Source organism: Acanthochromis polyacanthus, chromosome 7 (genome assembly GCF_021347895.1).
Source record: "Acanthochromis polyacanthus isolate Apoly-LR-REF ecotype Palm Island chromosome 7, KAUST_Apoly_ChrSc, whole genome shotgun sequence".
Taxonomy (NCBI): domain Eukaryota; kingdom Metazoa; phylum Chordata; class Actinopteri; family Pomacentridae; genus Acanthochromis; species Acanthochromis polyacanthus.
The window spans coordinates 12,508,286-12,535,993 of NC_067119.1; the positions used below are offsets into that span (position 1 = coordinate 12,508,286).

A 27,708-nucleotide genomic window follows, 5' to 3' on the forward strand; every position below is an offset into this window, starting at 1 on the left:
TGGCCACACTGGATTTATCATTGTGATATTAGCAATCATAGTCATCTTATCATGAAGATTATTCACCTATGCAAATAATGGTCAGCTTTAAAGGATCTATGCTCAGCTTATCACACCTGACAAGTTCACAGCTAATGGAAAAAACACTGACATTAATACCCTGAAGTAACTACTCCACTGACCCATATCGCAAAAAAAATCTTTTAATATATAAAACCCCAAATCAAACATCACAATTTTATCTTATAGTATATACAGTACAAGCACAAAGAAACAGAATAATTATACATTTTACTCTTTACAGGACAGGTATTACTTCTTTTTTGCAAATAAGCTATTAATATCAATAGAATTGGTGCAAAAAAGCCCTGAGTGCCACAGGTGACCGTTGAATTCAAGGCAGGTAATGCTACAGAGTGCCTCTAGTATGTGTGTGACAAATAGCTATATTCGTTATTGTCACATTTTCTAACTGAAATTGTTGTTTTCCAGTCACATTGTTGAAAATTTGTTGGAACAAAATAAATTAAATGCCTTTACAGTGTAAAACTCTGGATGGCAACATTTGCATCCACGCCGATATCTCATCCATTGCCTAAATTTGTTTTTTCTTGCTATATATGTAGTTCTGTAGAGAGAAAAAAACAGCTTTAACATTTTTTCAAAGTCAGTGCATGATAGCAAATACTCTGTACAATCCACAAAGCAAAAAAAAAAAAAAAGACTAAGACTAAAATCCTCTGGACAGAAGATTGAATCCCAGTAATCCACAAGCTGTACTGAATCCATTTCATGAAAATGCCCAATTTCCAGTGACTGAGCTGTAGTCTCTATACAAGAACCACCGAAAAGTACCAGTATCCATCCTGGAAACATCCAGCAGAGAGAAAAGGCTGCAGGTTTTCTCTTCACTTCACAAAACTCCGTCATCGTTAGCATGACTCTGACCGTCTTCGTCAGATTCCTTCTGAAGCTGCTGGTACTTTCTTTTGAAAAACCCAAACTAGAAAGCAAACAGATCAAGTTCAGAAACAGCTCTAACATTATTTAAATCATCTTTGTAATACAACAAAAAATTGAATCATAAAAAATTGGGCCTATTTTTCAAAAGATTCCACTTTACTTTGTCATTTTTCTAACATACTGAGCATCGTGTGTTTTTCTTTCATCTTATATATGTGGTAAATGTAGTCATTCTCATTCTCAAATGATCCAATTTTAGAACAGTTTTTGCTCAGCCATTTCTGATTTGAAATTGTCATAAACTATGGCTATATATAAAGAAGACGGTGACATTTTTGCTTAATATATGTATTACTTTCGACTATAAAGCATTTTAATAAACCGCTGTCTACCCACTTTCTGCACATTTTCTTGGGTATTGAAATTTGAAGCTATGTTTTAACAACAATACCTCAGAAAATATAAAGGATTTAAGTTTGAAGTTTTCTCTGTTATTTCTCATTATGTCATTGATTCGGAATCTGCAATACTGGACAAGTGAATCAATTGATATCTAATTCTGGGTGCATTGAAATGTGAAAAGTGAAGCTGTCGTGAAAGGTCCCATCTTTGAGCACACATTAACAAAAAAACACAAAGCAGAAGTCAGCTAGTAATATTTTCTGAACCACATGTAGTTGCATTTCATGATAATATGCAACAAAACATACAGAATAGTTCTCAATATGAAATACCTGGTCACACATACTAAAAAAATGCATTAATAATATAGAAATATCTATCTATCTATCTATCTATCTATCTATCTATCTATCTATCTATCTATCTATCTATCTATCTATCTATCTATCTATCTATCTATCTATCGGGCGTACGTGTCCAGTATTGCAGATTCTGAATCATGAACATGAGAAATAACTGAGAAATTATCAGGCTTTCATCTCCAAAGGTTCCTGAGATAAAGTCTTTCAAACATAGTCTTTGTTTAAATCCTCGAACAAACATGCGGAAAGTGGGTTGGCCAGCATTTTCTAGAAATTATTTCATATATTAAGCTAAAATTTGACAGATACCTTTTAAAATATCCAAAGTTTATAATGAAAAGTTTGAAGCAAATCGGAGATGGTTGAGCAGAATACACCTGGTGATTTAAGGTGGAATGACTAAAATACTACTGTCTGTTGCACGGTCGATTGGTTATAGGTAAATCTGGTTTCCCTTATACTCAGTTAACACAAAGCCACATATTGCTATGAAAACACAGATCACGAACATTCTCCATTTTCAGAGGAAGAAGCAACAGAAGGAGAACGCTCATACTTACAAATACTAGCAGCTTCATCAATTATTTCTTGATATTCCTGTTTATTTTTTTCACAGAAGACTGGACAAGAACTTACCTTCCACAACAGCCCAACAGCCAGAGCCAACAGCAGCAGACCAGCTATGGCGCTGCCAACTATGACTCCCACTGGAACATCACCTTTCTCTCCTGGTTTGCTGATTGTCAAAACCACCTTAATAGCAGGAGAACAGAAGAGGTCTGTCTTACTCACATATAACATAATTAACTAAAAATAAATAACACTTTATACCTTTTTTTGTGTAAAATGAAAAATGATTACAACATTAAATGATTAAAATATTATTACACATAACAATTCCCATGCTTTGGCACATTAACTTCACATACGAATGCTGCTTGTCAGTGGTGGTGTCCAGAAAACACAAATTGAAGTAATGAAATGTGATCTTACTGGTAGTTGTTTGAGGCTGACAATGAGCAAATCGGGGTTGGACGTCTCCACTTCCAGACTGGTGGTCAGCTCAGTGGTCTGATAGGTGGCCTAACATGGCAGCATTATACAAATGAGAGCAATGATGGCATTAATCTGAATTTATTAATCAGGAACAAAAGCAAATTGATGATAACTAAAGCAGAGCAAACAACCAGCATTGTAAATTTTACCGAAATAAATGTCCCACTCCAGATCCTGGTTTTAACTTTCACAAAGTAGTCGCTCTTTACTTCTGTGTCTTTGAGGATGCATTTCATATTTTTGCATTTTGCGCTCTTGCAGTCCTGTCAGTTAAAAACAACGAGAAAAAAAAACAACAGTAATTAGAGAAAATCAGTCCATAACAGGCTATCAGTGCAACCACAATTTCAAAAAACGTATAATTTCTTCTGTGTATGAAGTAGAGGTAATAAGAATAAATAAATAAAGATTAACATTCTGTTATTCTGTGAAGTCTGTCTTCGTCTCTAAGACTTGAAAAAGTATTCACGTTTCTCCACTGACTTCACATCAGTTTCAGAAATGATATACAACTTTCGAGTTTAATGCTTATAAAATCACACTCAAGTTAGGGTAGCCAACCAGATCTTGGATGTCCTGAGATACAAGCACAAAAATAAAACAACAGAATTAAGAGTCAACTTGTCAGGTGAGAACTAGTCAGACTTTAGAAACTTTTAAATTGCTGCTGAAAACCCACCTCTTCACACTGACATTTAATTCAAGCAGAGTTTGAAACCCTAATTTCATCCTTTGTTGTGTTATATCTTTACATTTTTACTATTTCATTCTATTTCTATTCAGATTTGTCCTTCAGTCGCTGGGTTTTTATGGTATTTTATGGGTTCCTGTTTTGATTTTGCAGCATTTTGTATTAACTGTTGTCATTTTCATATTTGCCTTGTAAATCAATTTGACTTTGCTATAGATACTTAAATCTATATAAGCTGAGCTGTTACAGCTGCTGACCTATCTCTAGGTCAGCAGCTGACCTGCAGTATTCTATGAAAATATCCAACATTTGAAATGTAAAATTCTAACACAGTATATGCACGTTGTAGCTTTTAAATTCATATGGCTTTATAGAAACGTTACTACATTATGCTTTGACAAATATACCTTCAGAATCTCATACAGGTGTGTGCACAACTGGTTTCTCTTAGGCAGTACAGGATAATATGTGTCCTAAGAGACATGGAAGGTGGTGGAAATATGCTAAAGTAATAAAGACTGACCAGTTTCTCGATGCCTCTGAGGCTCTCGTCGGAGAAAGACGCGGTGTGACTCTTCACTCCAATCTTCAGAGGATCGACCAGACCGCTGGAATCACAGGCGACAGAACCTCCCTGCAGGTGGAGAAGGAAACAGATCAATAACAATCTATTTTACAGTCAAATTTAATTAGTTACAGTCAACATTTTACACAGTCTGATATAGAAAAACAAACCTGTAGAGGTGATAAAGTGTTTTGTAACCATGTACACTACAGGCCAAAAGTTTGGAAGCAACTTCAAGTTTCTGTTCACAATGTTTTTCTTAAAAAGGTAAAAATAATAATTAAAAAAACCCAATATGTGTCCTATGGATTTTAGGATGTATTTGCTGCATGATCAGACTTTGCTTTCACCATTTTCCTCAGTTTATCTTTAGGTATACATTGAAGTTACCAGACAATTGCTGAATAACAATTGTTATCTTGGCAAAAGAAAAGAAGGGCTTAGTTTTAAGGCTGAGAAGAATTAGAAGAGTCATGGCTTCAGTGCAAAAGTAAAAAAAACAAATCACAGTTTCCATGACTCACTTTAGCTATTTGCTGTTGAGGGTTTACATTCAAAACTCCCAATAAATCTCAGCTGTGTCCATATCTCTAAAACTACCACAGAAATGGCTGGAAAGAAGCAGCTGACTGAAGAAACAAGAGCACAGATACAAACACCTGATAAATATAGTACAAATGTATTCTGACAACTGGCTCTATATAATAATCATGTTTATTTTGTTGCTAAGTATGCCAATGAAACTACGACCTTTATTTGTACAAATGTGATCTTGCTTCCACACGTTTGGCCTGTAGTGTATGTGACATTTATAGAGTTGCTTGAATGTCTAAAATTACAGCTACAAACACATATTTACAAAGAAGAACAGTTTTTAACTTTAATTTAAATACTCACAGCTTGTGTCTCGACGTTGGTAACATAGAGGAGCGGGTTTCCACCTTTAGTGGTCACTGGCAGAGCGATGGTCAGATACAGGAGGCTTACGGGGAAGTTACTCGTTGAAACCTATAGACACGATTTGTTACATACATACATACCTTTAAATAAAAGACTTGAAAGATTTTTAAGAGATGGATTCTTTTATCGTACCTTCACTGTAAAGTTAAACTCTGGGCCGATGTCATCCAGAGTTTTCACTGTTGTTACCACTGGAAGTGTGGCGTCCGCGACGTAGAAATTAATGTTTGACTGTCTGCAGTAAAGAGAGGATAAGATTAACACTTTGAGGCATCTGGCATCATCGACTGTCAATCTACAATAATAAAAATTCATAATAAGGTAGCAAAAAGCAAATGTACCTGGATAAAACCACCCCTGCATCATACTTAACAGGGAATGATATGTCCACCTTGTTGTCTGCAGGTCTCTCCTCTTTACCATCGCTGTACAGGAAAAAGAAAAACAACACATTGTTACATTCCAATAGTTTCAACCAAGCAGAAAATTTTGATGGAATTTCTTCTGAATTAAGTGTACCTCTTGGCCTCAAATTTCACCACTGCTTGGTTCTGCAGCTGATCAAGATTGTATTCAAAATTGATCTGAAATTTCATCTGTAGTGACAAATGAAGATTTTTACATTACTTAATGCAAGTGGTCTAATTAGGAAAGTGCTAAAACTGTTCTTTTAAAAAGTAGAGACAGTAAAGAAATAACTTTTTATTTTGTATTTACCTCTTGGTCTGTCTTTAAAGCCGGGTATCCCACCTGGCACGTGACAGTTTCTGTTTGTGTTGACGTGCATTTGACTCCGTCTGTCTGTAAATTCACAGTTCAGAATTGTACATAACTTTAAGACTTACATGTGTAATTAAACCCCAAATTATTCCTTGGAAATGTTTAAGTCTACATATAACTCTGAAAAATCACAAAAAGAACTGCATTCAATACTTTTAACTCACAGGAGGAAAGACGGAGGAGTAGTAGAGGTTGCTGGAGTACGTGATCAAGACCTGCGTGTTGTATGCGTTTTCCTTTTTGTTCTTCACGGCCACCTCAAATGACAGCTCTCTGTTATTAGCGCTGACCAGAACGGGAGCTGAGCTGTAACACAAGAGGTCAGATTACTGTTTTCTGCATCCACGTGATTCAACTTCCACATGCCACAGATTAAACTCACAGCATGAGTCCTGTCTAATCGACCAGAACGAAACGAATAAGAAGGAACAGTCAGTTATTTCACTAAGAGGTGGGGCCTACTGATAAATGTATTAATTTTTTTCCTTAACCTCTACAAATACACTAAAGAGTACATTAAATTGATGAAATCTGATTCTGCCTGCACCTTGCACAGTGCAGATTTTCCACACAAAAAGAGACGTACAGTCAAGTGTCCAAACAATAAAATCAATCGTAGCCGCAAAACCACTCGTATGTTTTCATCCGAGTTAATTCACAGAGTATCAATCAAACCTGCGTATGTTTTTCTTCTCCAGATTCGCTACTTTGACCTAAGTATTTAATAGAAACATTATTAACATTAAATAGAACTTTAAAAAATTACTTCATGACAATTACCGCTAAAAACCGACAACGTTTAAAATGTAAGGTTCAGAAAAACACATTCTCAGGAATTATCAAGGAGAGGTTTAACACACAAACCCTTCATCATGCTGTTTGGCTGTGGTTGGATCATGTTAGCATGGCATTTGATTGGCAAAATCAGCAAATAGCCACACAACTACCATCAGATTTTAATACAAATATCGTTAAAGTCTGACTGGTTCGTGAGCATATAGTGTATAATATATCAGATTATTTCAGCCAAAGGAACTCATGATAACAATATGAACACAACAATATTATAACCGTATCTATTTTCATATTGCTATGAGTAAAAGTGATCTTTAGCTTTGCTTATTGTGTGTTTTGTCTCTTTTTGGCAAACAAATTGCACATGTGAGGTGGAAAAAGTCTGTAACCAAAACTGTACTGTGCTGCTCCAGTGTTGGAGTGTCAAACAGAAAACTGCATTATTTATAACATTATCATATGTTTATAGTTATATATATATCCACATTTATCGACATTTAATTTGTAAACTATCACGGTTATCATCAATACTTATGTAGAACTTCCCGTTTTTAACAGATCTCCTGCACGAAACCAGTGGAAAAAACAGGAGACAAAAACATTAATACAGGCAACAAAAAGTGTTTTTACTGGCAGAAAATGTGATCTTTATCCGTTTACCCGGTCTTTATGGTACAAAGCTGGATGACATAGTCTGTTAAAGCAACTAAAATGATCGCTTATCCTCACTTCACAGGTGACTCACGGTGAAGAAGCGCACAGCCTTGTCCAAGCTTGTTCTGTCTCACTAAACCATCACACAGAACTGGACTCCTCACACTGTATGTTGAGACAAGTTGGGGATTTTATTTACCTGGATGATTTTGTACTCGTCTCCGCACTCAGCACCAGATCACTGACACAGACGTCATCAGAGCCACAGTCTTTAGTGAACGGGATCTGGAACAACAACAGATCAGCAGATTCAGCTGGATGCTGCGTTCCTGTTTAAAAGCTGTTTCTCTTATAGTCTCTATAGCTTTGGAGAATCATGTACGTAGTGTTTAAATCTGAGGACTAGCGTGACTCGGTGAAACAAGCCAGCAATCATCACACAGATGCAACATGTCATTTTAAAAGACTGCACAGACACCTTCGCTACTGCATTTAAAGTCATCCGTTACCTGCAGAACAAACAGGACAGGCAAAACAAAACACAGATTCAGTGATAAAAGTTGCGTATCAGTAACTTACAAAGAATTCCAGGGCATTTGGAGAAAATATGTCGAGGACGGGGTTCACGTCTGCGTTCTGCTGCTCAATTTCAACTTTCAGACTTAGAGAATTCACAAAGTCTGGCGTCTCCTGTTGAATAAAGCATGTATGAGCAAATCAGCATCAGCATACTTCATATGTAATTTGGAAAAACAAACCTGGAGCAATGTATGCACAACCTTTATCAAATCAAGGTCGCCAACAGATGATCTTTGTCCGTTACCTGAACATAAACCTGGTAGTCTTGACAAACAGATGTAGATGAGATTTTTGTCTTCTCTGTGAGGAAGCGTTCGTTGTTTTTCGTAAACATTCCTCTTGATGTCACTCGTGAAGCCTGCAGGTCAGCATCCAGAGTTAAAGTGTAGGAAATATCTGAAAAAAAAGAGGAAAAATTGTGTCTGTGACTCATTATTTGACATCTGAGTAGTGTCATACTTTATGAAAATTAAGCAGGATAGCATTTGAACTTGATCTTTGAGCAATAACAGTTTGGGAATTAGATTGATTTTCTTTCTTGATGTCTTTGTGATAAATGCAAGGTGGTTTGTACATTTCTTGCCATTTTATTTCCTATTTGTATTGAAATTCACTTATTATGACCAAAGCTTGTTAAAATACAGGATGAACTGAACATCCTGTCTACTATCTCAAATGTCTTTATTGCCTAGATCAGAATCATTACAATCAACTCTTGCAGTTAATTTAAGCAAAATTACTCTACATATTGCTACGACCGACAGGAAATCAGGTATACCGATGGGTCCAACTGGGTTCTTAGGCCTGAATGCAGCAGTGAAGCAGAGTTTGGTGTTGAAACATGACAGTCTGCGTCCGTTAATGTCACAGGGTTTGTTGAAAATGTTGATTTTATCCGGCTTGAAAGTAGCTGCAGCTGTAACAGATGCCACACCTCTGGACCTGAAAAGAAGTTCAGCTTCAGATTACTATCAGCCTTGTCTGAGACAAAGGATGCATTGAGACAACATCATAAAAGCAATACAACCAAGTAAATCATTACACAAGTTACACAGTTTTTATTGATTATATTTATGGCCCCCATATATTGAAGTAGTTTAACTCACCAGAGCTGCACCACTTTACCATAAGCCCCGACTGAGATGTCAGGAAGCGTATCATCATTCAGATCTTTGTAGGTATCCAGAGACCTTCCAAAATACTGCAGCTGAGGATCCAGTTTGGAGCCAAAGATTCTCTGAAAAATAAAAAAAATAAAAAATCGTTACATATATTATTACAAAGTTGATAACATTAACCCCCTGAATCCCAAAAACCAAAGGGCAGGTTTGAGAGTCCTATTTTGAAAAAAGTTACCAAAATGACACAATTTTTAGAGACAGGAACAGTAAAAACAGAAAAAAGTCATTGGATTTACAGCAATCTGTGAGATTGTACTGTTGAAGAACTCATTTGAAAATTCTCCAAAAATTTGCATTAAACATACTATGCAAAAAATAATTCTGCACCACTCGGCGCAATTGTAAAGTCAAGACTAACTCAGCAGTAGTAAATGCGAAGTGACAACAATTCAGGGATTTTTCAGGTAAACAGGTCTGAATTGCAGGCTGTGTTAACATGAAAAAGATACGAGACAAAAAATATACGTAGAAAACTATCTATACTTTGTAAAGCTATTTTTTTTCTCATTATTTTCAATGCCTATCGGTGTTGTACATATTGATAGCAGGTTGTTGAAAAGTTTTACTGTTTGTCTGATGAAACACTGCACCAGTAAATTTATCTTTGTATCTACTCTCAGATGAAGGTCACTTTGGATAAAAGCATCTGATAAATGAAATTGTAGAATCTTTGGTAGTCAGGCGGTGTGCAGAAGTCTGTTTGAACCTTTTGACAATAATAATCAAAACTGACTTCTAGTATATAATTTAAAATATTTTTCCCTTTTTAAAATAATTTGTAACAATATAATTTTGTCATTCTACATAGAAGGCATTTTTTAGTTCTCTTTGCTGGCTGTGCTGTTTCCATAGAGGTCCAGGACTTTAAATTGTAATGAAAAATGAAAATCAATCAAAAAACAACCATAAACTCCTTGAGGTTCAGAGGGTTAAAATGTTTGCAATACTGATGTGTATCTAACGTCTGTTGAACTCCAAAGACACTGAAAGATCGCAACAGAATTCATGTGAAAAAAAAAAACGTCTCTTGCCGTACCTGAGAGAACTGTTTGTTTAATGTCTTCTTCTGTCCATTGTAGACGTAAATGATGCCTTTTCCTTTGTCTTCCAGTGGCGCTCCAACTACAACATCATGGTATCCGTCCAGGTCCAGGTCAGGAACGGCGGAGATGGCCATCCCAAAACGTGCATTCTCAGTTGGGGGTGGACCGCTGAGGAATCCCTGCTCGTTCAGTATCCCCTTCAAATGATAAGACAGAGAAATTATGTGGCTGAAGGAGCGAAAACATCATTCTGCAGTTTCTCTACATTAAATAAAACTATAAATGACTCAGTGCAAAGAGTGAAAATGAGTCTTAAGAAATCCAGACCATGAACTGATAATAGAAAGGCGAGGTTTTGCCTGTTTTTACCTTTGTGACAGAGAAAAGATAGACTCTGCCTTCTTCCTTCTTCAGGTCGCTCATGTACATTGGAGCACCAACCAGCAGGAGGTCGGTCGTTCCATCTCTGTCCACATCCAGGGGGCACAGGACGCTTCCAAAGTACGACCCAATCTAAGAAAACAATCAGCAGCTGTTTACTGGTGAGAGGTTAAACATCAGGCTTCACACTACCCCATCCTCTAACATCAGTACCTGTTTCCCTCTTTCTGAATCTACAATGGCAGATTTCTTCTGAGCATTGACAGTATAGACGATAACTTGGCCGGAGTGGTTGGAGCGAGGAGCACCGGCCACAAAGTATTCTGTCGACCCATCGTTTAGAGTGGTGACAGAGTAACCTGCAAAAGAGCACAAGTAACACATTTACTAACTTACACCTAAAGTTTGGACATATTTTTACTGGTAGAAGGCACAGCAACTACTTACTCAAGCACTGTACTTAAAAACAATTTTGAAGTATTTGTATTTGAGTATTTCTAGTTTTTGGGAAATATCAAACTGTTCACCCTGCTACATTTCTTTAAAAAGTATATTTACTAGTTACGTTGGAGATTAAAGAAGTGTTTTCATTTCATCTGGCTGATTAGACCGCAGTCAGGCGTGGGTTGGGTGGAGCGAAGCTGGAAAGCAAATGGTTTTATTTAACTCTGTGTACCGAATAAGAATAATAACAGGGTAACGTGTCCTGTCTCAACAAGTACAACAAGATCAACAAACGCACGACGGAGAAATTAATCAAGAGCAGTTTGTACATGCCTACATTGTCTCAAAAAAGATTCCAAGTAGGCAGCAAAAGTTCAAAACCTCAGTGTAGGTGGAATAGAGATGTTCTTTGCAGTTTTTTTAACGTGCAAAGTACAGAATAGGATCACGTTGATTTATGCATCAGGAGGAGCAAATCAATATAACACAGACAGGGTAAACTCTTATCTTTGGCACTTCATTTTGACTCATGTACTTGTGTATTTTTGCTTAAGTAATATCTATTCTATGTATATAGCATTTGAATTCTTCCTCCAACCACACATTGTGTCAAAGTAGTAATAAGCACAAAAAATGAGGAAATAATTGAATAGGGTGTGTGTCACCATATATAACCAAGGAAGGAATAGGAAGACATTACATGAATGAGTACGCATGTAATACTGGTGAAAGTAGCGTATGTCGGGTGAGATGGATTGATTTCCAAGTCTAAGTTATTAGTATGAATGAAACATTTTAGCTTTAATCCTGCAAAGTGGGATGAATTTGGTCATACAAAGAATGACCGTAGTTTGTGCAAATAGTTCACACTGTGATGCTCTGCTTCACAGAATTGTTTACAAAATGAAAAAAAGTGATTCACTCGCAGATGCAAAATTTATCTGATTGAGGACAATTTCCAAATCAGTTTCCGCTCAAAAGCATCCCAGATATGTGCCACACCTTTTATCTACTGAAGAAACTAGGCTCAAGATGCAGTGAAATCTTATAATATCCGACACCGTGACGCCTGTATTGTTTCGTGCAAAGATTGACAGTACTGTCAAATTTTACAATAGAGTTACAAAACAAAGCTGATGACAACTGCAAACGTCTACCTAGTAACGAGCTGTGGTTTCTGTCCTGCAGTGTTCCCTCAAACGCTGAGAAAGGGAGAATATCCACTTTTGAGCCTGTCTGATGGACAACAGTGCCGCTCCAAGCGTAAGCTCCCACTGCTCCGAGCATCATCACGTCCTGAAACAGCACAGGTCAAACACCAGTCAGCAGAGAGCACTTAAATACCACTGTACATACCAGAAATATTGCATTTGGGTATCAAAGACAGCTGCCCTGCTGAGTTTCAAAGCAAAAATAAGACAACAGAAAATCGGAAGCACAACACGTGAGAAATTAGAACATGTTCTAAATGTAAAAAAAGATAACTGCTTAAGACTGTAGTCAGATTTAAAAATACAACATTGTGTTGCCTACGATGCTGCATTTTTAAATCAGGAGGGCTGTTAGTAAGGGGTTGAGGTTCATACACATGAACTTGAGATTCTGTGAACAGCTTTGCCAAAATGTGGTCACATTTGGTATTTTTAGAACTGTTATCAAAAATTGTTACTCACATAGTTCATATTTTTTAAACTTGAATCCAGTGTTGTGCACATGTATACACTAGATAGAGCACTTACATCTACTTGGGCAATACATCAGTTTTTACATTGTTGTCTTTTGACAAATTAAAAATGAAGGAAATTTTGAGAATTGTGCTAAGTGTATTAATTTCACTTCTTCCTATTTTTCTTTTTTTCCAAACATTCATACCTAGGAGAAAGCTATTTTGTAAGATTGCCTCTGAAAGATAGTCTTGTGCAGCACTTTGACCCATATTCAACAATTTCACATCTGATAAGTCTTTATCTACATCCATCCTTCCATTCATTACCTATACACCGCTTATTCCTCATTAGGGCCGTGGGAGAGCCTATCCCTGCTGACTCAGGGCAAAGACAGGGGACAACATGGACAGGTCACCAGTCTATCACAGGGTCACACATAGAGGCGAACAGTCACACTCACGTTCACATGTACGGGCAATTTAGAACCACCAAGTCACCTCAGCATGTTTTTGGACTGTGGGAGGAAGCTGGAAAACCAGGTGAAAATCCACATGTGCACAAGGAGAACAACTCCACACAGAAAGATCCCAGGCTCAGGCCGGAATGTGAACTGGGGTTCTTCTAGCTGTGAGCCTACAGAGCTAACCACCGAGCCTCTGCGTAGTTCACCTTTGTCTACAGTACTTGTGAAATTTCAAGTGTATTTCAGTCTTAGGTCAGGAAACCACAACCCCTCACGTCATGGAGTGCTCTTGCAAATTTGAGCGTAAAGAACAGTCGTATATGTGAACTTGCTCTGTCACAATTGGTAGCAACATTTTAGAGGTATAAAAAGTCAGTGTGTTGTACCTGTTGGCTCGCGTAATGAGCGCTGAATCCGACCTGGGACATCTCCATCTTGAAGTTGTCGCCTCCTTTTCCAGTGCCTTGTGGGAACAGAGGAGACAAGTAAGCAGAGAAGTAGATTAAGAATGACAATGAGTGCAAACTATTTTTAAAAAAACGCATTAAGCTGCGACAGACAACGTGTGAAACACCAGTGTCGAGTAAGTTCCTCAACAACAGGGCAGGAAGAGAAATAATATGCACCCTCGATGTTGAAGATCCGGTTCCCCAGAGTTCCAGCGATGGTGGAGAGCGCCGCCTCTTCGGACACGTTGAAGAAATACTTCTCTGTGGGTAAACTGGCGATGGATTTGATTTCCTTTACTAGGTTTTCTGTGTCGATGTTATTTCTGATGTAATAACCCAAGACCTATAAAAAAAGTGAGAAACATAGGAGTGAAAATAGCACAATGCGATGTAAAACGGTAAACATCCAACTTGTGGATCTATAACTACATAAGCCATAAAATCCTGAAAAAAGAACTTCTAATAAATCAGCTCAAGTTAAAGAAGTGTTAAAATCGTAAATTTATGAAGGAAAAATATATATAGAACTGTCCGGATACACATTTCTCAATTTCAAATCAGATAAAACAGCTTAAAGGATTCACAGCATTACAAAACAAATACAAACATATAATCACACTGGACTGAGTTGGATAATAGACCCCAAAATGTAGCAATTAATACGCTAAAGCAGGGCTAGTTAAAAGAACGCACTTGAGGAAATACTGCCAGTAACTGAAATATATATAAATCAGGGAATAACTTGAGCTCATCAAAACAGCAATTTTTCCAGAAATGTGTGCAAATGTAAACTTTAAGGATAGGGGTTTAACAAAGTTGTGCAATGCTATGCAATCAACAAGTTTACACCTACAATGAAAACTATAAAAATATCTAAACTATAAACTTGAACCACAAACTCCAAAATTTAAAGCAGCTGTAAGTACTGGTAGGACATCCAAATTTATAGCTACAGATGTATTTCTCAGATTTTCTGTAGGCCAAGAGAGTGAGTATCTCCTTGAAAATTGTTTAATATCATGAAAGAAAATCTGCAACATGCAATTCTAAAACGCAGGATGAGAAACCACAGTGAAACTAAAAAATGTGATTTAAGTCAGGAAACTGAAGCCTACATTTTCCACTTGGTTTATTGAAAATTGCTCTGATATTTATTATCTGTATATGACATAATCAGAGTAAAAGTCAGATCATCTCTTACAGCGATACTGAAGCGGGTGATGCCTTGTTTCTCACATTCGGCGACGACCTCATCTCTCATGGAATTGTCGTGAGATTCGCCATCAGTGACGACCACAAGCACCTTGGCAGCAGTTGGCCGGCCGCCGTTATTTGAGTCAAAACCCCGCTGACTGAAATAGCAGACACAGTGGACATCTTCAAGTTAAATATTGTGGTTTTATCACAACACAATTTAACAGTTTTGTATGTGGTAAAAAAAAAAAAAAGAACTTTAAAAATCTAAAATATTCAGGTATTCGCAGGTAAAAGGGAGAGCAATATAAGAAGATCAAGTTTATTTAGGAAAAGTATACAATGCTCTAGAAATGTTACAAGTAAATAAATGACCCACAAATAAAATGTATGCATGCATGTTTGTAAAAGGCAGCACAAACCTGGCAAATCGGATGGCGTGGAAGGTGTTGGTAGACTGACCGTACATTTGTGTGATTCTGGATGCTGCAGCGGCAATCTCGTCTTTGGTTTTATATTGATTCAGTTTGAATTCGAACTTGGGGTGATCAGCGTACTGAATGACACTGACCTGCAGAAATACAATTGACATTTAAGACAAAAAAAGTACCAACTGATTTGAAGTTCAGCTTATTCTCAGCTTGAATTTCTTGACGCTACCTGTGTGCTTTGAGGCCCGATGTCGAGCGTGGGTATCAATTTCCGTAGGAAGTCTGTCAGTGGCTCCCAGGGATAAATGCTGTTGGAGCCGTCCAAAACAATCACAATGTCCATCGGCCCTCCACATGCTAAACAGGTCACCAAGAGGGGAGAGATAATAATATGTTGAAGCAGCCGCCATGAAACAAACAAATATGTCTATTTTCTACCTTTCGTTCAGCCCCTGGTTTCAGTTCATGCACTTCTCCTGGCCTACTGCTGGTAATGCATCCTATTTAAGTCTTGATAAACTAATATTATCGTGCGGTTAAACAGCTGCACCGCCATGATGGTGGATTCCAGAAACCACAGACAACCAGGAAGTGGGAGTGAATGAATGAAAAGCAAAACATTACCAAGCTGTGTTGCAAAAATTGAAACCGCAGATATAAACTTGACTTACAAAATAAATATTTGTATTAAAAAGGCAGCTGGTAAAAAGGCAACCCCATAATCACATTCTCTCACGAGCAACATGAACTTATTTGAAGCGATGAAACAAAAGTAGGCGTATACCACTGTGAAAAAATAGTTAACAAAGCATCAATAATCATATAAACACTTCTTACTCTGGACGGCAGGAGAGAAGGCTGGTTGAGGTTGAAAGAGGGGGTTTAACTTTGCACATATTCCTGGGTAGAAGTCTTGAGAGCCACACTGCTGCCCCCAAAGAGGGCCGCACATCTGAATCAGATCACCACAAAAGAAGAGATTTATCAGCTGTTCATGGTAGTCACTGCCTTTAGAAGCATCTACGAAGATCTTATGTCTGAGATTAAGAGTAATAACTCATGTTGAAATGCTTGTATTGGAAATATCCATAAAATGAAACCTGCAAGCACATTCAACAGATGCCTTTTTTAAAGAATTGAAAGGCCTTGACTGCTTTATTTCCTGCTGCAGCAATCAGTTTACATAAACCCCGGCACACTTCCCTTAATCTAAAAATGGCATCTTAATGTAAATTTAGGGGGAAATCTTTGAGTAAAACAGCTCCAAGTCATCTGGCTTTACCACCCAAGTGTGTTCACTCTGGAATGCAACTGAATGCTTTTTACTGATGGTGTATCAAATTATGAAGCATTATGGGGTCATTCTACCTCAATTCACAAAATATTGAAAAAAGTTCACGTCTGACCATTTCGTATTTGTCTGCATTTTCCCTCTGTGTTGTATGTATGTTAGTAAATAAAACGTGTAAATTCTGGGGTCATATGTTACATTAGTTTTTGAGCTAAAAATTCTTAAAGAAGCTGGGTCATGTTGATTTTTGCGACATTTCATTTGTGCTAATCTGTGGAGCAACATTTGAAGTGTCTTAACTTGAGAAATAATGTAGTTAAGAGTCCTGAAATGTTGCCGGCTCATTGACATGTACATACAGTCTGTAATGGTGCAACTCTGATGTCATAGAACCATACAAACCAGTTATATGAAGCTGCAAATCTTCCTTTCCCAGTACAATGTATCTATGTGACTAATTCTTCACTAACAAGGTTATAATGAATTAAAATTGTCAGGGCCTCCTCCTCATCCCCGTTCCCACCTGGCATCATATTACCTTTTTCCCATCTTTCTCCCTCCTTTCTCTCCTTCTTTCCTCTCTCTCCCTTCTCTCCCTCTCCAGCTCGGCACCAAGTGGAGTGCAGCCTCACGGCTGCCTCCACTTGGTAATTACTCCAGTCTCCGGGCAGCTGTGGCTCATCGCACTGATTACACACGCCTGCAATAAAGGACCGGTTCATCCTCCCACACTCTGCCAGATTGTCAGACTTACCTACCAGTCAGTCGCTCTCTAGCCAATCTAGTTTTTGCTACGTTTGTGTGAAATCAATAATTCTGTTTACGCTTGTCTCCAGAAGACCCAGCTGCCCGGATCCCCTCCTGCCTTGCCTGTCTCCTCGTTCCCGCCTTGGACCCCAGCCGGCACCGTGTCCCTCCTGGTTCCCCCTCCGTGGTTCCCCCTCCGTGGTTCCCCTCCTGCCCTCCCGGATCCATCTGCCGCCTCCGAGCCCCATCCGCCGCTCTTGCGCGCCCAGACCACCAGCGCACGGCTTCCTCCCTATTCAGCGGCTCTCCACCCTAGGCTCCCTCTCCACCTGCTGACCTCCGTCCGCCAGGTGTCCTCCCGCTCTCCATCCGTCATAACGGCCCGTTACACTGTCTAACGGGCTGTTACGCTCAGTTTAAAAGATTACGCTACGATTAGGGCCGCTACGCCAGCGCATTTCAAAGATTACGCTGTTGTTATGAGAGTGTGTGGCTCCGTCATGAGAGTGGGAGAGAGAGAGCAGCGTGTGTGTGTGGGGGGGGAGGGAGGGAGGGGGAGAGCGAGTGAGACAGACGGGCAGTCGGTGCAGTCGGAGGGGGAGAGAAGGTGTGTAGTTGCTGCTTTGGCGGTACTGTGCGGTTCAGCCACTGTTTATAGACAATAAAGGCTGCAGTGTTCTTCGATACGGCTGGGCTCCTGTGTCTTTGCCTCTACGGCTGCTGAGGAAGTGAAGGGGGTTAACCCCGGGCTTCCTGACCACGGTCGGGGGCCGAACAGGAAGGGTTAACACTGTGAGATAATGCCATGTGCATTTGTTTTTATCAACTGGGTGCCTATCTAGGTTAATTTATGTCTCCCCACCTCAGCCATACTTTTCTGTCGATTGACCCGTTCCCGTCTATTGCGCCCGCGTTCTCGTCTATTGCGCGCGCGCGTGCAGGAGGACCTGCCGTTACGCTGAAAAAAAATCCTGGCGAGAACCCTGCACGTGACATTTTATGGCACCAATAATTTGGAGCACTATGAGTTAGAAAACCAAAATTTTCTTTTAGCCAAATAACAATAGTATTGAACTCTTCCAGATGGACCACTGTTGGAGTCATTTCACTCATTATACCTGCTCAGTGATTGCCCTAATATCGGTCTTGCATGCAAAAAACATCATTTGAATTTTTTTTTCAAAAACTATGACTCTGACTGGCACCCACTCCACATTTTTAAAGCTCCTGTTGGTTCACAGGGAAAAAAAAGATCATTCTCTTAGGGTGGAAAATAAAGTTTTTATAGTTGGTGGAATATTGGAATGATCAAATTTGCACCATCATACAACTGGTTTGTATTGTTCTATTAAAGCAGGCCTATACCATTGAAGACTATATGTACTTGTACATTTCAGGAATGAAGCAACTTTTATTTCTGAAGTTATGGCACTTCAAACATTTCACAAACTGGCAAAAAGAAACTGTGCAAAAATCAACATTACCCCACCTTAAAAAAGAAACACTCACAAACTAATGTTTCCTCTGAGTCCAGACTTTACACGTGGTCAAATCAATTTACAGTAACACTTCTGTCTGAAGATGGTCAGGCATGGGATATTTGGTGAATTGAGGTGGAATGACCCCATTATAGTAAATGACTGAGTACTTACTTCAGAGAAATTTGTGCCACTTTAGCTTAGAAATCCCTGTTAAAGTCTGTAGAGCTCTGAAATATCTTGATCCCTTTCTATAGTTTATGTGAAAACACACACATGCAAAAACAAACATACCATCAAACCACTAGGTACAGGCAGCCGGGTGAGAGTCAAACCCAGGGACATGTTGGTGTTGACGTTTCTAACATTTGGAATACTAAGCGAGTCTGAGGAAAAAGATGAAAAGCCAAAATCACGTCAAAGTCAAGGTTATAGTTGGTCTATTTTGAATGCAGTCTGTACAATTATAAACTCAATGTATGAATAGACAGCATGTATCTATTTCTAAATTTCAAAAATGCCAAAAAAGACATCTTATATGTTGTAGGATGATAGATCTTTTCAGTTTTGTTTGGGCATTTTAAGCACATTGCTAATGTTTGGTCAAAGGTTAAACAACCAAACGTCAAATCTCACCTTGAAGATTGAGCTTGTCACAGCTGTTTCTGGCTCCTGAGACAGGACACTTGTAAATATCCCCTTTCCTGTTTTGACTGAAACCACTCCAGGGAGCACCAACCAGCAGCCTACAGAAAACCGTAATATTCAGCTTTAATGAACATGCACCGATAGTTATTCCTGTAGTTACAGCTATAGATGGGAAGTTGTTGTAATAAGAAAAGCAAACACAATTTAAATTCTTTAAGTACATTTCACAGCAGTAACTTCTGCCCCAACTCTGTTCTAATGTTCTATTTGCTGCTGTGCACTGTAAATTTCCCCGCTGTGGGATTAATATAGATTTTATCTATCTATCTATCTATCTATCGCAAATGCAATAGAAAATACACACAAATGTCAGCCTGTAACTTTGCAAAAGTAAGTTTGTGTGATCCTGTTAGAAGCATGTAACAGCATGTCAGTCTTGTTCTTCTTTAAAGTCTGGAAGAAGCAAGATTCTGCAAGTTCACAAAGAACATCTTGATCTTAACACTTTCTCACCACATCACAATATTCAGATGTTGTTGAAGCCATTACTTATATTAAGATTTAGACGTTTCTCTAAATCCAGAACAAAACAAGGCGCCGGAAATGGGACGTATCATTCATCTTTATTACCAGACAGGAAACTGTGTGTATCACTGCTGTTTTGTCACAGTGGAATATACCGACAGAGAACATTATCAGATGCTCTACGGTTACGTAAAAAGGACACTCCTGCAGACAGTGACTTACTCTGTGCGACTGTGACTCAGAGTTTATAACATCTAGACATGATCGAGACGTTTGGTTACTGTTTAACTAAATGTGACAAATGAGTTACATTGTGGAAGGCTTTGTGGAGGGTTTGTGTCACTAATGCAGGATGTGGGAGCTCAAACAAATCAAGCGTGCTGTTTAGGAGAGGTTGCAGGAATTTACTCTGACAGTCACTCATCAGCAGAACTTGACCAAAAAAATCTAATATTTAAAAAAGTAACATATATCCGGATAGGCTTCAAAAATCCAGAACTTCCTTCTGCTTTATGTTTATAAATTGTATTAGCAGAAAAAATACCATTTTTAGCCCAAGAAAGGAGCTGAAGGAGTTTAGAAGGGAAAAAAAAAACAAGAGCAAGACTGTGTCTGTGTGGAGGCTCGATGTACGGTAAATACTAACATCTGTATGATAACATGATGTCGTCTCAGTAAAAAAACAGAAATGCAAACCTCATGGTGGTGCTACAGGAAGAGTCAAGGGAAGAACATTTGTACAAAACAATGACAACTGTGGACTTTTAACAGTATACAACTTCTTAAAGCTTGCAAAGCAAAAATGACGAGTTTCCATTCCTTTCACTTAAAAACAAGAGCACACAGCTAAAGTATTAACAACCTAAAGGAGAGTTTCTAATCACTGGCAGCTGCTGCAACAAACAGAAGACTTGACCACAGTTTGGATTAATGTGAACTAGAGTCCACTGCTTCTAATATACAGGACAGTAACTTGGCTTGAACCTGGCGGACACACTGTGTAGACGTATTTACATCCCACTAAGCACTGTAGATAACTAGGTGCATCTCTCTGGAGCAACAGGCCTTCATTTACAAACTAGGTGCCTCATGAGTATTATGGATAATAACAACCGGCACACAGCCTTAAGCTCTCAGGCCAGAGGAGCATCTTCTGGATGAGCAGCGTGGATTTTTTTCTTTACCTCAAGCACACAGCTGAGCACCTCACTGAAAGCAGAATTCATCTGGTGTGCAGGTTTGTACCGATGACCCGAGAATGAACTGAAAAATGCCAAGAGAATCATACTGATCTCATTGAACAAAACCTTTACATGATAGCTCAAATTCATACCATTTGCCTTCATGGTTTGTTGTCTGCTGGACTGTGTATCCAAACTCTTCTGCTGCTGGTCCACTGAAAATCTTGGCACCTGCAGTGCCAACGTTGAAGGAGTGGGACTGCCAGATTCTGTCAGCTGGAGGAGGAGAAGAAAGAGGAAGTTGCATGATGAAACAACTGACAGTTTTCACGCTTGACCATCAGAATCAGAAATGCTGATACTAATACAGTTGCTCTCATTCAAAGTCTTAGAAAAATGTGTCCTAAAAATATAACCCTAAGTAGTAAAAATGCAAAATGTGCATCGCTCCAGTGAATTAATAGCAATGTAGTTTTATTCATGTTGTTGCACAGAGACATAGTTACTGTACATTATTAAGTACTAGCTATGAAGTGAAGTGAAAAAAGTGTCAACTACTTGCACTGAAATATAAAGAGTTCAGTTTCGCTATTAACTGTACGTGTGAAAGCCATCACTTGTGACATTTGGCATGGCAGTCTTGCACTGATAGTTTCGACCACTTCAACCACATCCTATGCACTGCAATAGAATTCAGTGGAAGCAAACTGTCTGTTTTTTGGTTTTTTTTTAAGTCAGTAATCTCATTTCTGTTGTTTCTTATTCAAGGTTTCAAAAGTCCTGTCCAACAAGAAAGGAATAGTCCAACAACACTGGCTAACACGACCTAGAGGTTGTTTCAAATCATGTTCCTATGAGGTCAACTTTCAGACGATGTTTGGAAGACATTGTCACATTATGTTACATGACAACAGAAGAACATTCTCAAACTTTCCAAAAGGAACATGTCAACTTTCAAAAAGGATTTTCAAGATGTGATCAAGGTCTTCTTTTTTTTCAATGTTCCTGTAATTTTAAACTAACATTTTGTCTACAATATTCTGAAGCCGTTGAGGAGATGCTACCGTTACAAACGTTCTTTTATAAAAGGTTTCCATAATGTTGCATAACAGGCGAACGACATTCTTTATGCAACATTCGGAAAATATTACCAGAAAAATTTCAGTCTCATTAGACAACTTTACCCTGCCTTCAAAAAGAACATCCTGGGAACTAAACATGAAAATGTCTTGCTTAAAAGATTCCTACACAATAGCAGAAGTTTCTTGGAACTTTGGTTGGGTGGTTTTCGCACTGTGGTTAAGCAGATTGATTTGCTGTGGAAGACAAAAAAATAGCTGCTGCTTTTTCCTTCAGAAAGAATACACCAACTCAAAATGTTACTGACAACCAGAGCTGGATGACTATTGGTCAGTTTGGCCCGACTGACTTGTAAAGCTGGAAGACTAACTGGTTGTGAGGAGGCTTGAAGAATGGAAGAAGTAAATATCTTCATATCTAAACCACTTTCATTTTTCATAAGTAACCACAAAAACTTCATTTTCTTCACCATATGGGAACTTTAAAGAACCACACAGACCCTCTTCTGACCAGCAAATATAAAAGGCCACCTTAAAATGCAATTTTATTCAAATTGATCTCAGTTGGGGCCGTAGTTAGGCACTTAAATGTCCACAACTCCACCATCTGTCATCTACAGAATTATTTCAGACAGCCCAGTACGAGGAGCAATCTGCAACATGCTGCTCTGGATGGATGTGTCCAACATCGTGATCCTGTCCACAAAAATGTCTGCCAAATTCACCAAAACCCTTCAGGAAGAGTCGAACATTTCACAAAATAGACAACCTCAATAACTCTGAGCATTGCTGTTGTGTGATTTGTTACAGACTCGTTAACTTTCCCAATTTAGTGCATACCTGGTCGTTTCATGATGCGAGTTTTGTTATGTGTTGGAATAACAAATGCTTATTCCACTACATCAGAAAGAATGAACAGAATTAAATTAAAAATGACATGCTGTGTCTACATTTTAGTCCAGTATGATTCTGCTTGTCAGTGTTGGTTATATTATTATTTTGCAGTGTTGAAATTCTGCATCTAAAGTCTAAAATGTTATCATGATGAGAGATAAGTCGGATGTTTAATCTCCTGACTTCCCCCACCTTCACAGTCAGGTGGTGGTTTTGTGTCTGAATCATGGGCATTTAAAAAAAAAAAAAACACCACATCAGCTTGACTCATGAAGGAAAAACACTGAGGAGGCGCCACAACATATGAAGGTCATACAACTCATGGAAGTTAGCAGACACTTCATTCCAGCAGCATGTTTCTCAACACTCCATCTTCAAACCCTCTGAATCCCCTCAGGTGGAATTTGTCTGTGGATGAGTTCTGCTGCAGTTTCAGAGCCACAAGTCCACACAGGCTCGGCTCAACTATCAGCCTGCCTTCCCCTCAGTCAGCAGGCACAGGAATGTGGAGGGATATTGGACTCAGGGGACCTTCACCAGCACTGTCTATTGCCACGCCTGTTTACCTGCAAGCACAAAGTAGCACTTTGCCTCCACTTGGGATTCTGCAAAAACATATTTGCATTTCCTCTCGTTTCACGGATGGAGAACAGGCGTTAAAAGTCTGTCTGGCTGCAGTTTGGAAGCTTACACTGATCATAGAGCAGCGACAGCGAGCAACAGCAACTGTGTGATCCACAAAACAACGAATCTAGCGTCATTTTATCCATGCGGGCTGACTGTGGATCATGCATTTGCAAGAAAAAAAAACGCTGCTGGATGAGGTGAAGTCGAGTTAAAAGTGAAAACATTCCCAAACATATCCACTCGGTAGAGGGTTCTCGCTTCTGAAACTGTTCTGCCACTACCATCAAACCTTCAACGAATGACTAATACAGATTAATGACCATTATTTTGCGAAAATGACGCGAAACAACCGCTTTACTTGGCGAAAATGTATCTATTATTTAACTCTTGAGGGATCGTTGGCGCGTAATGGCGCAAAAATAATGAAAATGTAGTTAAAAGTGCAAAAAAAAAGAGAAGTTGTGTACTTACTGATGAGTATGACAGTGAAGAAGATGCTGCCCCAGGAGTAATCCATCCTCGTCTTTATTCCATTTGTGTCAGTGATTAAATGAAGCCACCGCACTTGTCAAAGTTGTTGCTGCGCAGCACGAGTCAGCCGTGACGCACCGGACATGTTCCCTAAATAAGGACTGAGCTCTTCCTCTTACCTGCGAATTCAAACTTTGACCCAAAGTGTTTGCAGTGGGTGACTGTAGTAATAAAGTCTTCCAGAGTAGTACTGATGAAATGATTCAGATGTGACACGTAGAATCCGGTAAGGGGCAGAGAGAAGCCAAGAAAAACAGATTTAATCTCAACTTTGAAGACGTCCAGTGAGGATAAAACGTGAAATCTTGAAACTGAAATAGAAAGAAATGTAAGATTAAGAAAAGAAAAAAAAATGTCACAACAAATCCACGCCCATCAGCTGTAATTTAAATTAACGGTCATTCCAGAGCCACAGCATGAGTTGACATTAAATCATCAGATGCCAAATTAAATAAAATTTATCATACAACAGCAAACAATTTCTCTCATCCTCCTCAACCCTCCAACACCTTATGTATCCCAGTCTCAGAGCCCAGCAGAGAGTTATGACCATGACAAGACATTAAGAAACGTAAAATATTAAGGTCCTATAAACTGAAGCCCAAACAATAGAAGGTCTATTATGGGCTACTCTGGAAAAGCCTCTTTTTTCTTTTAGTGGAAAACAATGATGTAAGACTTCTCATAAAAGACATGGGCAGTGTGGTGAAAGAGTTGAAAGGGATTTAACTTTCCAATTAGGGGTTTCATTCCAAAATGCTAATTTGGAAAGAGTTCTAACTTGTTGCTCAATGTGACCAGACAGATAATTAATTCCTCTGATGTCACGTTGCCTTGTGAGCAAATAACACAGCTACTCCACAGTATTGTCATCAAAGGGAGTCTTTGCACATTTGTCAGATCAGTTTAGCAGCTCTTGGATGTGTGAGTCAGACCTTGAAAACACTTTTATAATGTCGCTGGAGGAAGTCTGGGAAAATATCCCAAATGACATCATCTCAGCTATATAGAGATTGCAACAGAAAGCCTGCATTGTGAACCGACCCTGTGGAATTTGAGAGATGTTGGCAGTAGGGTCAGATGAAGGGGCTTTGGTTGCATTTTGGGAAATGTAGGAGAGAAAAGTAAGGAAATCCAAGTCTGAGCAGCTCAGAATATCGTCCATCTTATCTGTGAGTCGCTGAGGCTCTACTGAAGCAGTGTAGGAAGTAAACTTTCCCACCTTAGCTTTATCCTCACAAACCAGGCTGAATGGCAACTCAGTAATCAGAAACATGTCAAAGACACAATGTAGCATTAGAACACGGGAGTGATGGTTGCTGGAAATGTTCCTCTGTACCCCTATGGAGATATTCCATTATTTTTCAACTGTTTCCAGCTAGAATAGTCCTTTACCCCATTAACAATGTCTAGACTGTATTTCTGATTCATTTAATGTTATCTTCATTGGGAAAAAATGCTTTCCTTTCAAAAATAAGAATATTTCTAAATGATCCCAAACTTTTGAATAGTGGTGTATTTCCACATAAATAGATATAAAATATCTAATTATAATGACAGGGACTGAGTTGAAGCAGCCTGGTTGTTCCTTCCATAAATATGTACAAAGGAAAATAGACATTTTAAAAAAACACCCAGATCCAATAAGTTCACTTCTCCATCTTCCAACTTCCATTTTTTTAAAATGTGCTTCCCTTTCTTAAAAGCATATAGGGCATAGAAAGTAGCAATGTGTAATTAAAGGCACGTGGATGTTTTAAAATTTGACTTCCACCCTATTTTAACCACTTAGAAACTTCCTAGTACAGTTGGAAAAAAACTTACAGGTCATAGTTTAAATATTTTAAGAAGCAGTATTTAACGACTCTCTGGAACACATGAATTAAAAAAGAGAGTGCAAAATCAAAATCAATACATGTTTAAATAATGTAATTACTAAATTAGTACCAGCTGTTGTCAGCATTTTGCTTAGTATTAGGGAACTAAAGCATTTAGTGAAGAGGCACTTTTCTTGTAAGATCAGCGGTGTAGGTGGAAACATGGTGAGTGTGATGTTGTATGGTGCAAAAACAGAAGCCGACAAAACCGACTGAGCTGCGAGGGAAAATTAAAGAAGCAGCACTGGCACAGGGGAGCAGGGTGCTACCAGTTTTGCTGATGATCCCCCTCCTTCAGCAGCCACACCAGGCAAATCACAGGCAGACAGGGAAAACCAAGGAACCAAGGACCTTCCCGTTAAACTCCCCTTGACTCTGGAGGAACTTGTACTCAATTTTAGCTTAAGTTTTCCACCTCTCACTCTGGCTTGGTGATGCCTTATTGTATTTTCAAGATTCTCTCAAGTGTCTCTTATCCATCAAGCTCAATGTTGCTCATTTTTGCTTCACGATAAATAAAGTTTATTAGCTGGAAAAATAGGACAAATGGGTGAAACAGCAACTGCCAAATCTGCCTCTTGTAAGCTCCCTAACTTTATACGAGCGCGCTAATAAGTCAACACAACACCTATTTAACAACTTTCGTCATGCTAGTACAAATTTTACTTGACCGCATTGGTGGTTATTGAAAACAGTGAGATGTTGCTGTAAAAGGCAGCTGTTGCTCTAATAGGCCAAAATTCACCAAAAAAAAAACCAAGCCTTCCTTTAACTTGGGCAGAGCGAGTAAATAAGGCAGTTATCAGCCAGTTTTTGCTTTAAAGACGAGGTATTTAACCACTTGTAAGCAAGAGCAGACTAATTCATTGTTAAATTATTTGTCTAATTACATGAGACTTATTCCTAGGAGTAAAATTACAGTGCTGCCTAAGTCTCTCTCCTGCTAAAAGACAGTTCCAGTGCATTTCAGTGCTTCTGTGTTGCTGTTTCTCGCCTCGGCCAGTGAACTTACTGCCTAACAGCAACGATGCATCATTTACCATCCCCACCCCTCCATGCAGACCACATCAAATCCTAAATCACAGTTAGGCGTACCCTATAAGCTGCCAAACAACCACAAAAATTTATTAAGGACTCCCTCTCTTTCTCTCTCAGCTTGCAAACGTCTCAACCTAAAACAAGCTCAGCGAGGAGTTGTGAGGCACATGTGAGAACATTACAATGTCACAATTTCCTGTTGCAATCAAAAATTTAACTACCTATTGGCTGATGTACTCAGAGACCCCTGAAATACATTTAAGCAGCATATAATCTACATCAGACTTCAGTGTCCAGATATGTTGCAGTGTTTAGGGAGGACAGCAGCCCCTGATCTGACACAGCTCGGTTTACTCAGAATTGCACAATCTTATTCATCAGCAGAATCTCTTTACCAAGTCCTCTGTTTGTGCAGTCATGACTCGTGTCTAAGTCATCTGGTCAGCTGGAGCACCTTGACAATTCACACACAAAAAAGGAGCGCATTCAAGCATTTTTTGTGGTAGTGATGCCAGCACGTTACAGGAAAAGGCTAAGAAGCTTTTTAAATAATTGTGTTAAGAAGGAAAGTGTTAGTCCATTTAAAATAAAAAAAGCTGATAACTGCCTTACTGATGTCACATATAGAAACTCCATCTGTTGAAGTCCTCTTTCTTTTTAAGCTGGATACTACTGTCCATTTGTATACTTGATTTCACTAATGACGGTGCCAACAGTTGTAGGCAGCTCGCT

At 38.8% G+C, this 27,708-nt stretch overlaps 1 protein-coding gene across 1 annotated transcript; it reads right to left on the reverse strand.

The window, feature by feature from the left end:
- Positions 1–187: 187 nt before the first annotated feature.
- itga2.2 (integrin, alpha 2 (CD49B, alpha 2 subunit of VLA-2 receptor), tandem duplicate 2) lies at positions 188–27,708 on the reverse strand. Its single transcript, XM_051951234.1, has 31 exons — positions 27,589–27,708; positions 24,002–24,372; positions 21,083–21,206; positions 19,213–19,322; positions 18,871–18,962; positions 15,898–16,012; positions 15,290–15,417; positions 15,052–15,200; positions 14,637–14,787; positions 13,613–13,778; positions 13,373–13,449; positions 12,014–12,152; positions 10,626–10,771; positions 10,401–10,544; positions 10,025–10,228; positions 8,914–9,044; positions 8,586–8,749; positions 8,052–8,203; positions 7,808–7,918; positions 7,428–7,513; positions 5,944–6,085; positions 5,717–5,800; positions 5,519–5,595; positions 5,341–5,424; positions 5,132–5,234; positions 4,937–5,047; positions 3,998–4,108; positions 2,933–3,046; positions 2,721–2,810; positions 2,364–2,480; positions 188–1,003 (listed from the first exon to the last, which is right to left on the reverse strand). The coding sequence occupies exons 2-31, from the start codon at positions 24,045–24,047 to the stop codon at positions 914–916; spliced, it is 3,558 nt and encodes a 1,185-aa protein (XP_051807194.1). The 5' UTR covers positions 24,048–24,372; positions 27,589–27,708; the 3' UTR covers positions 188–913.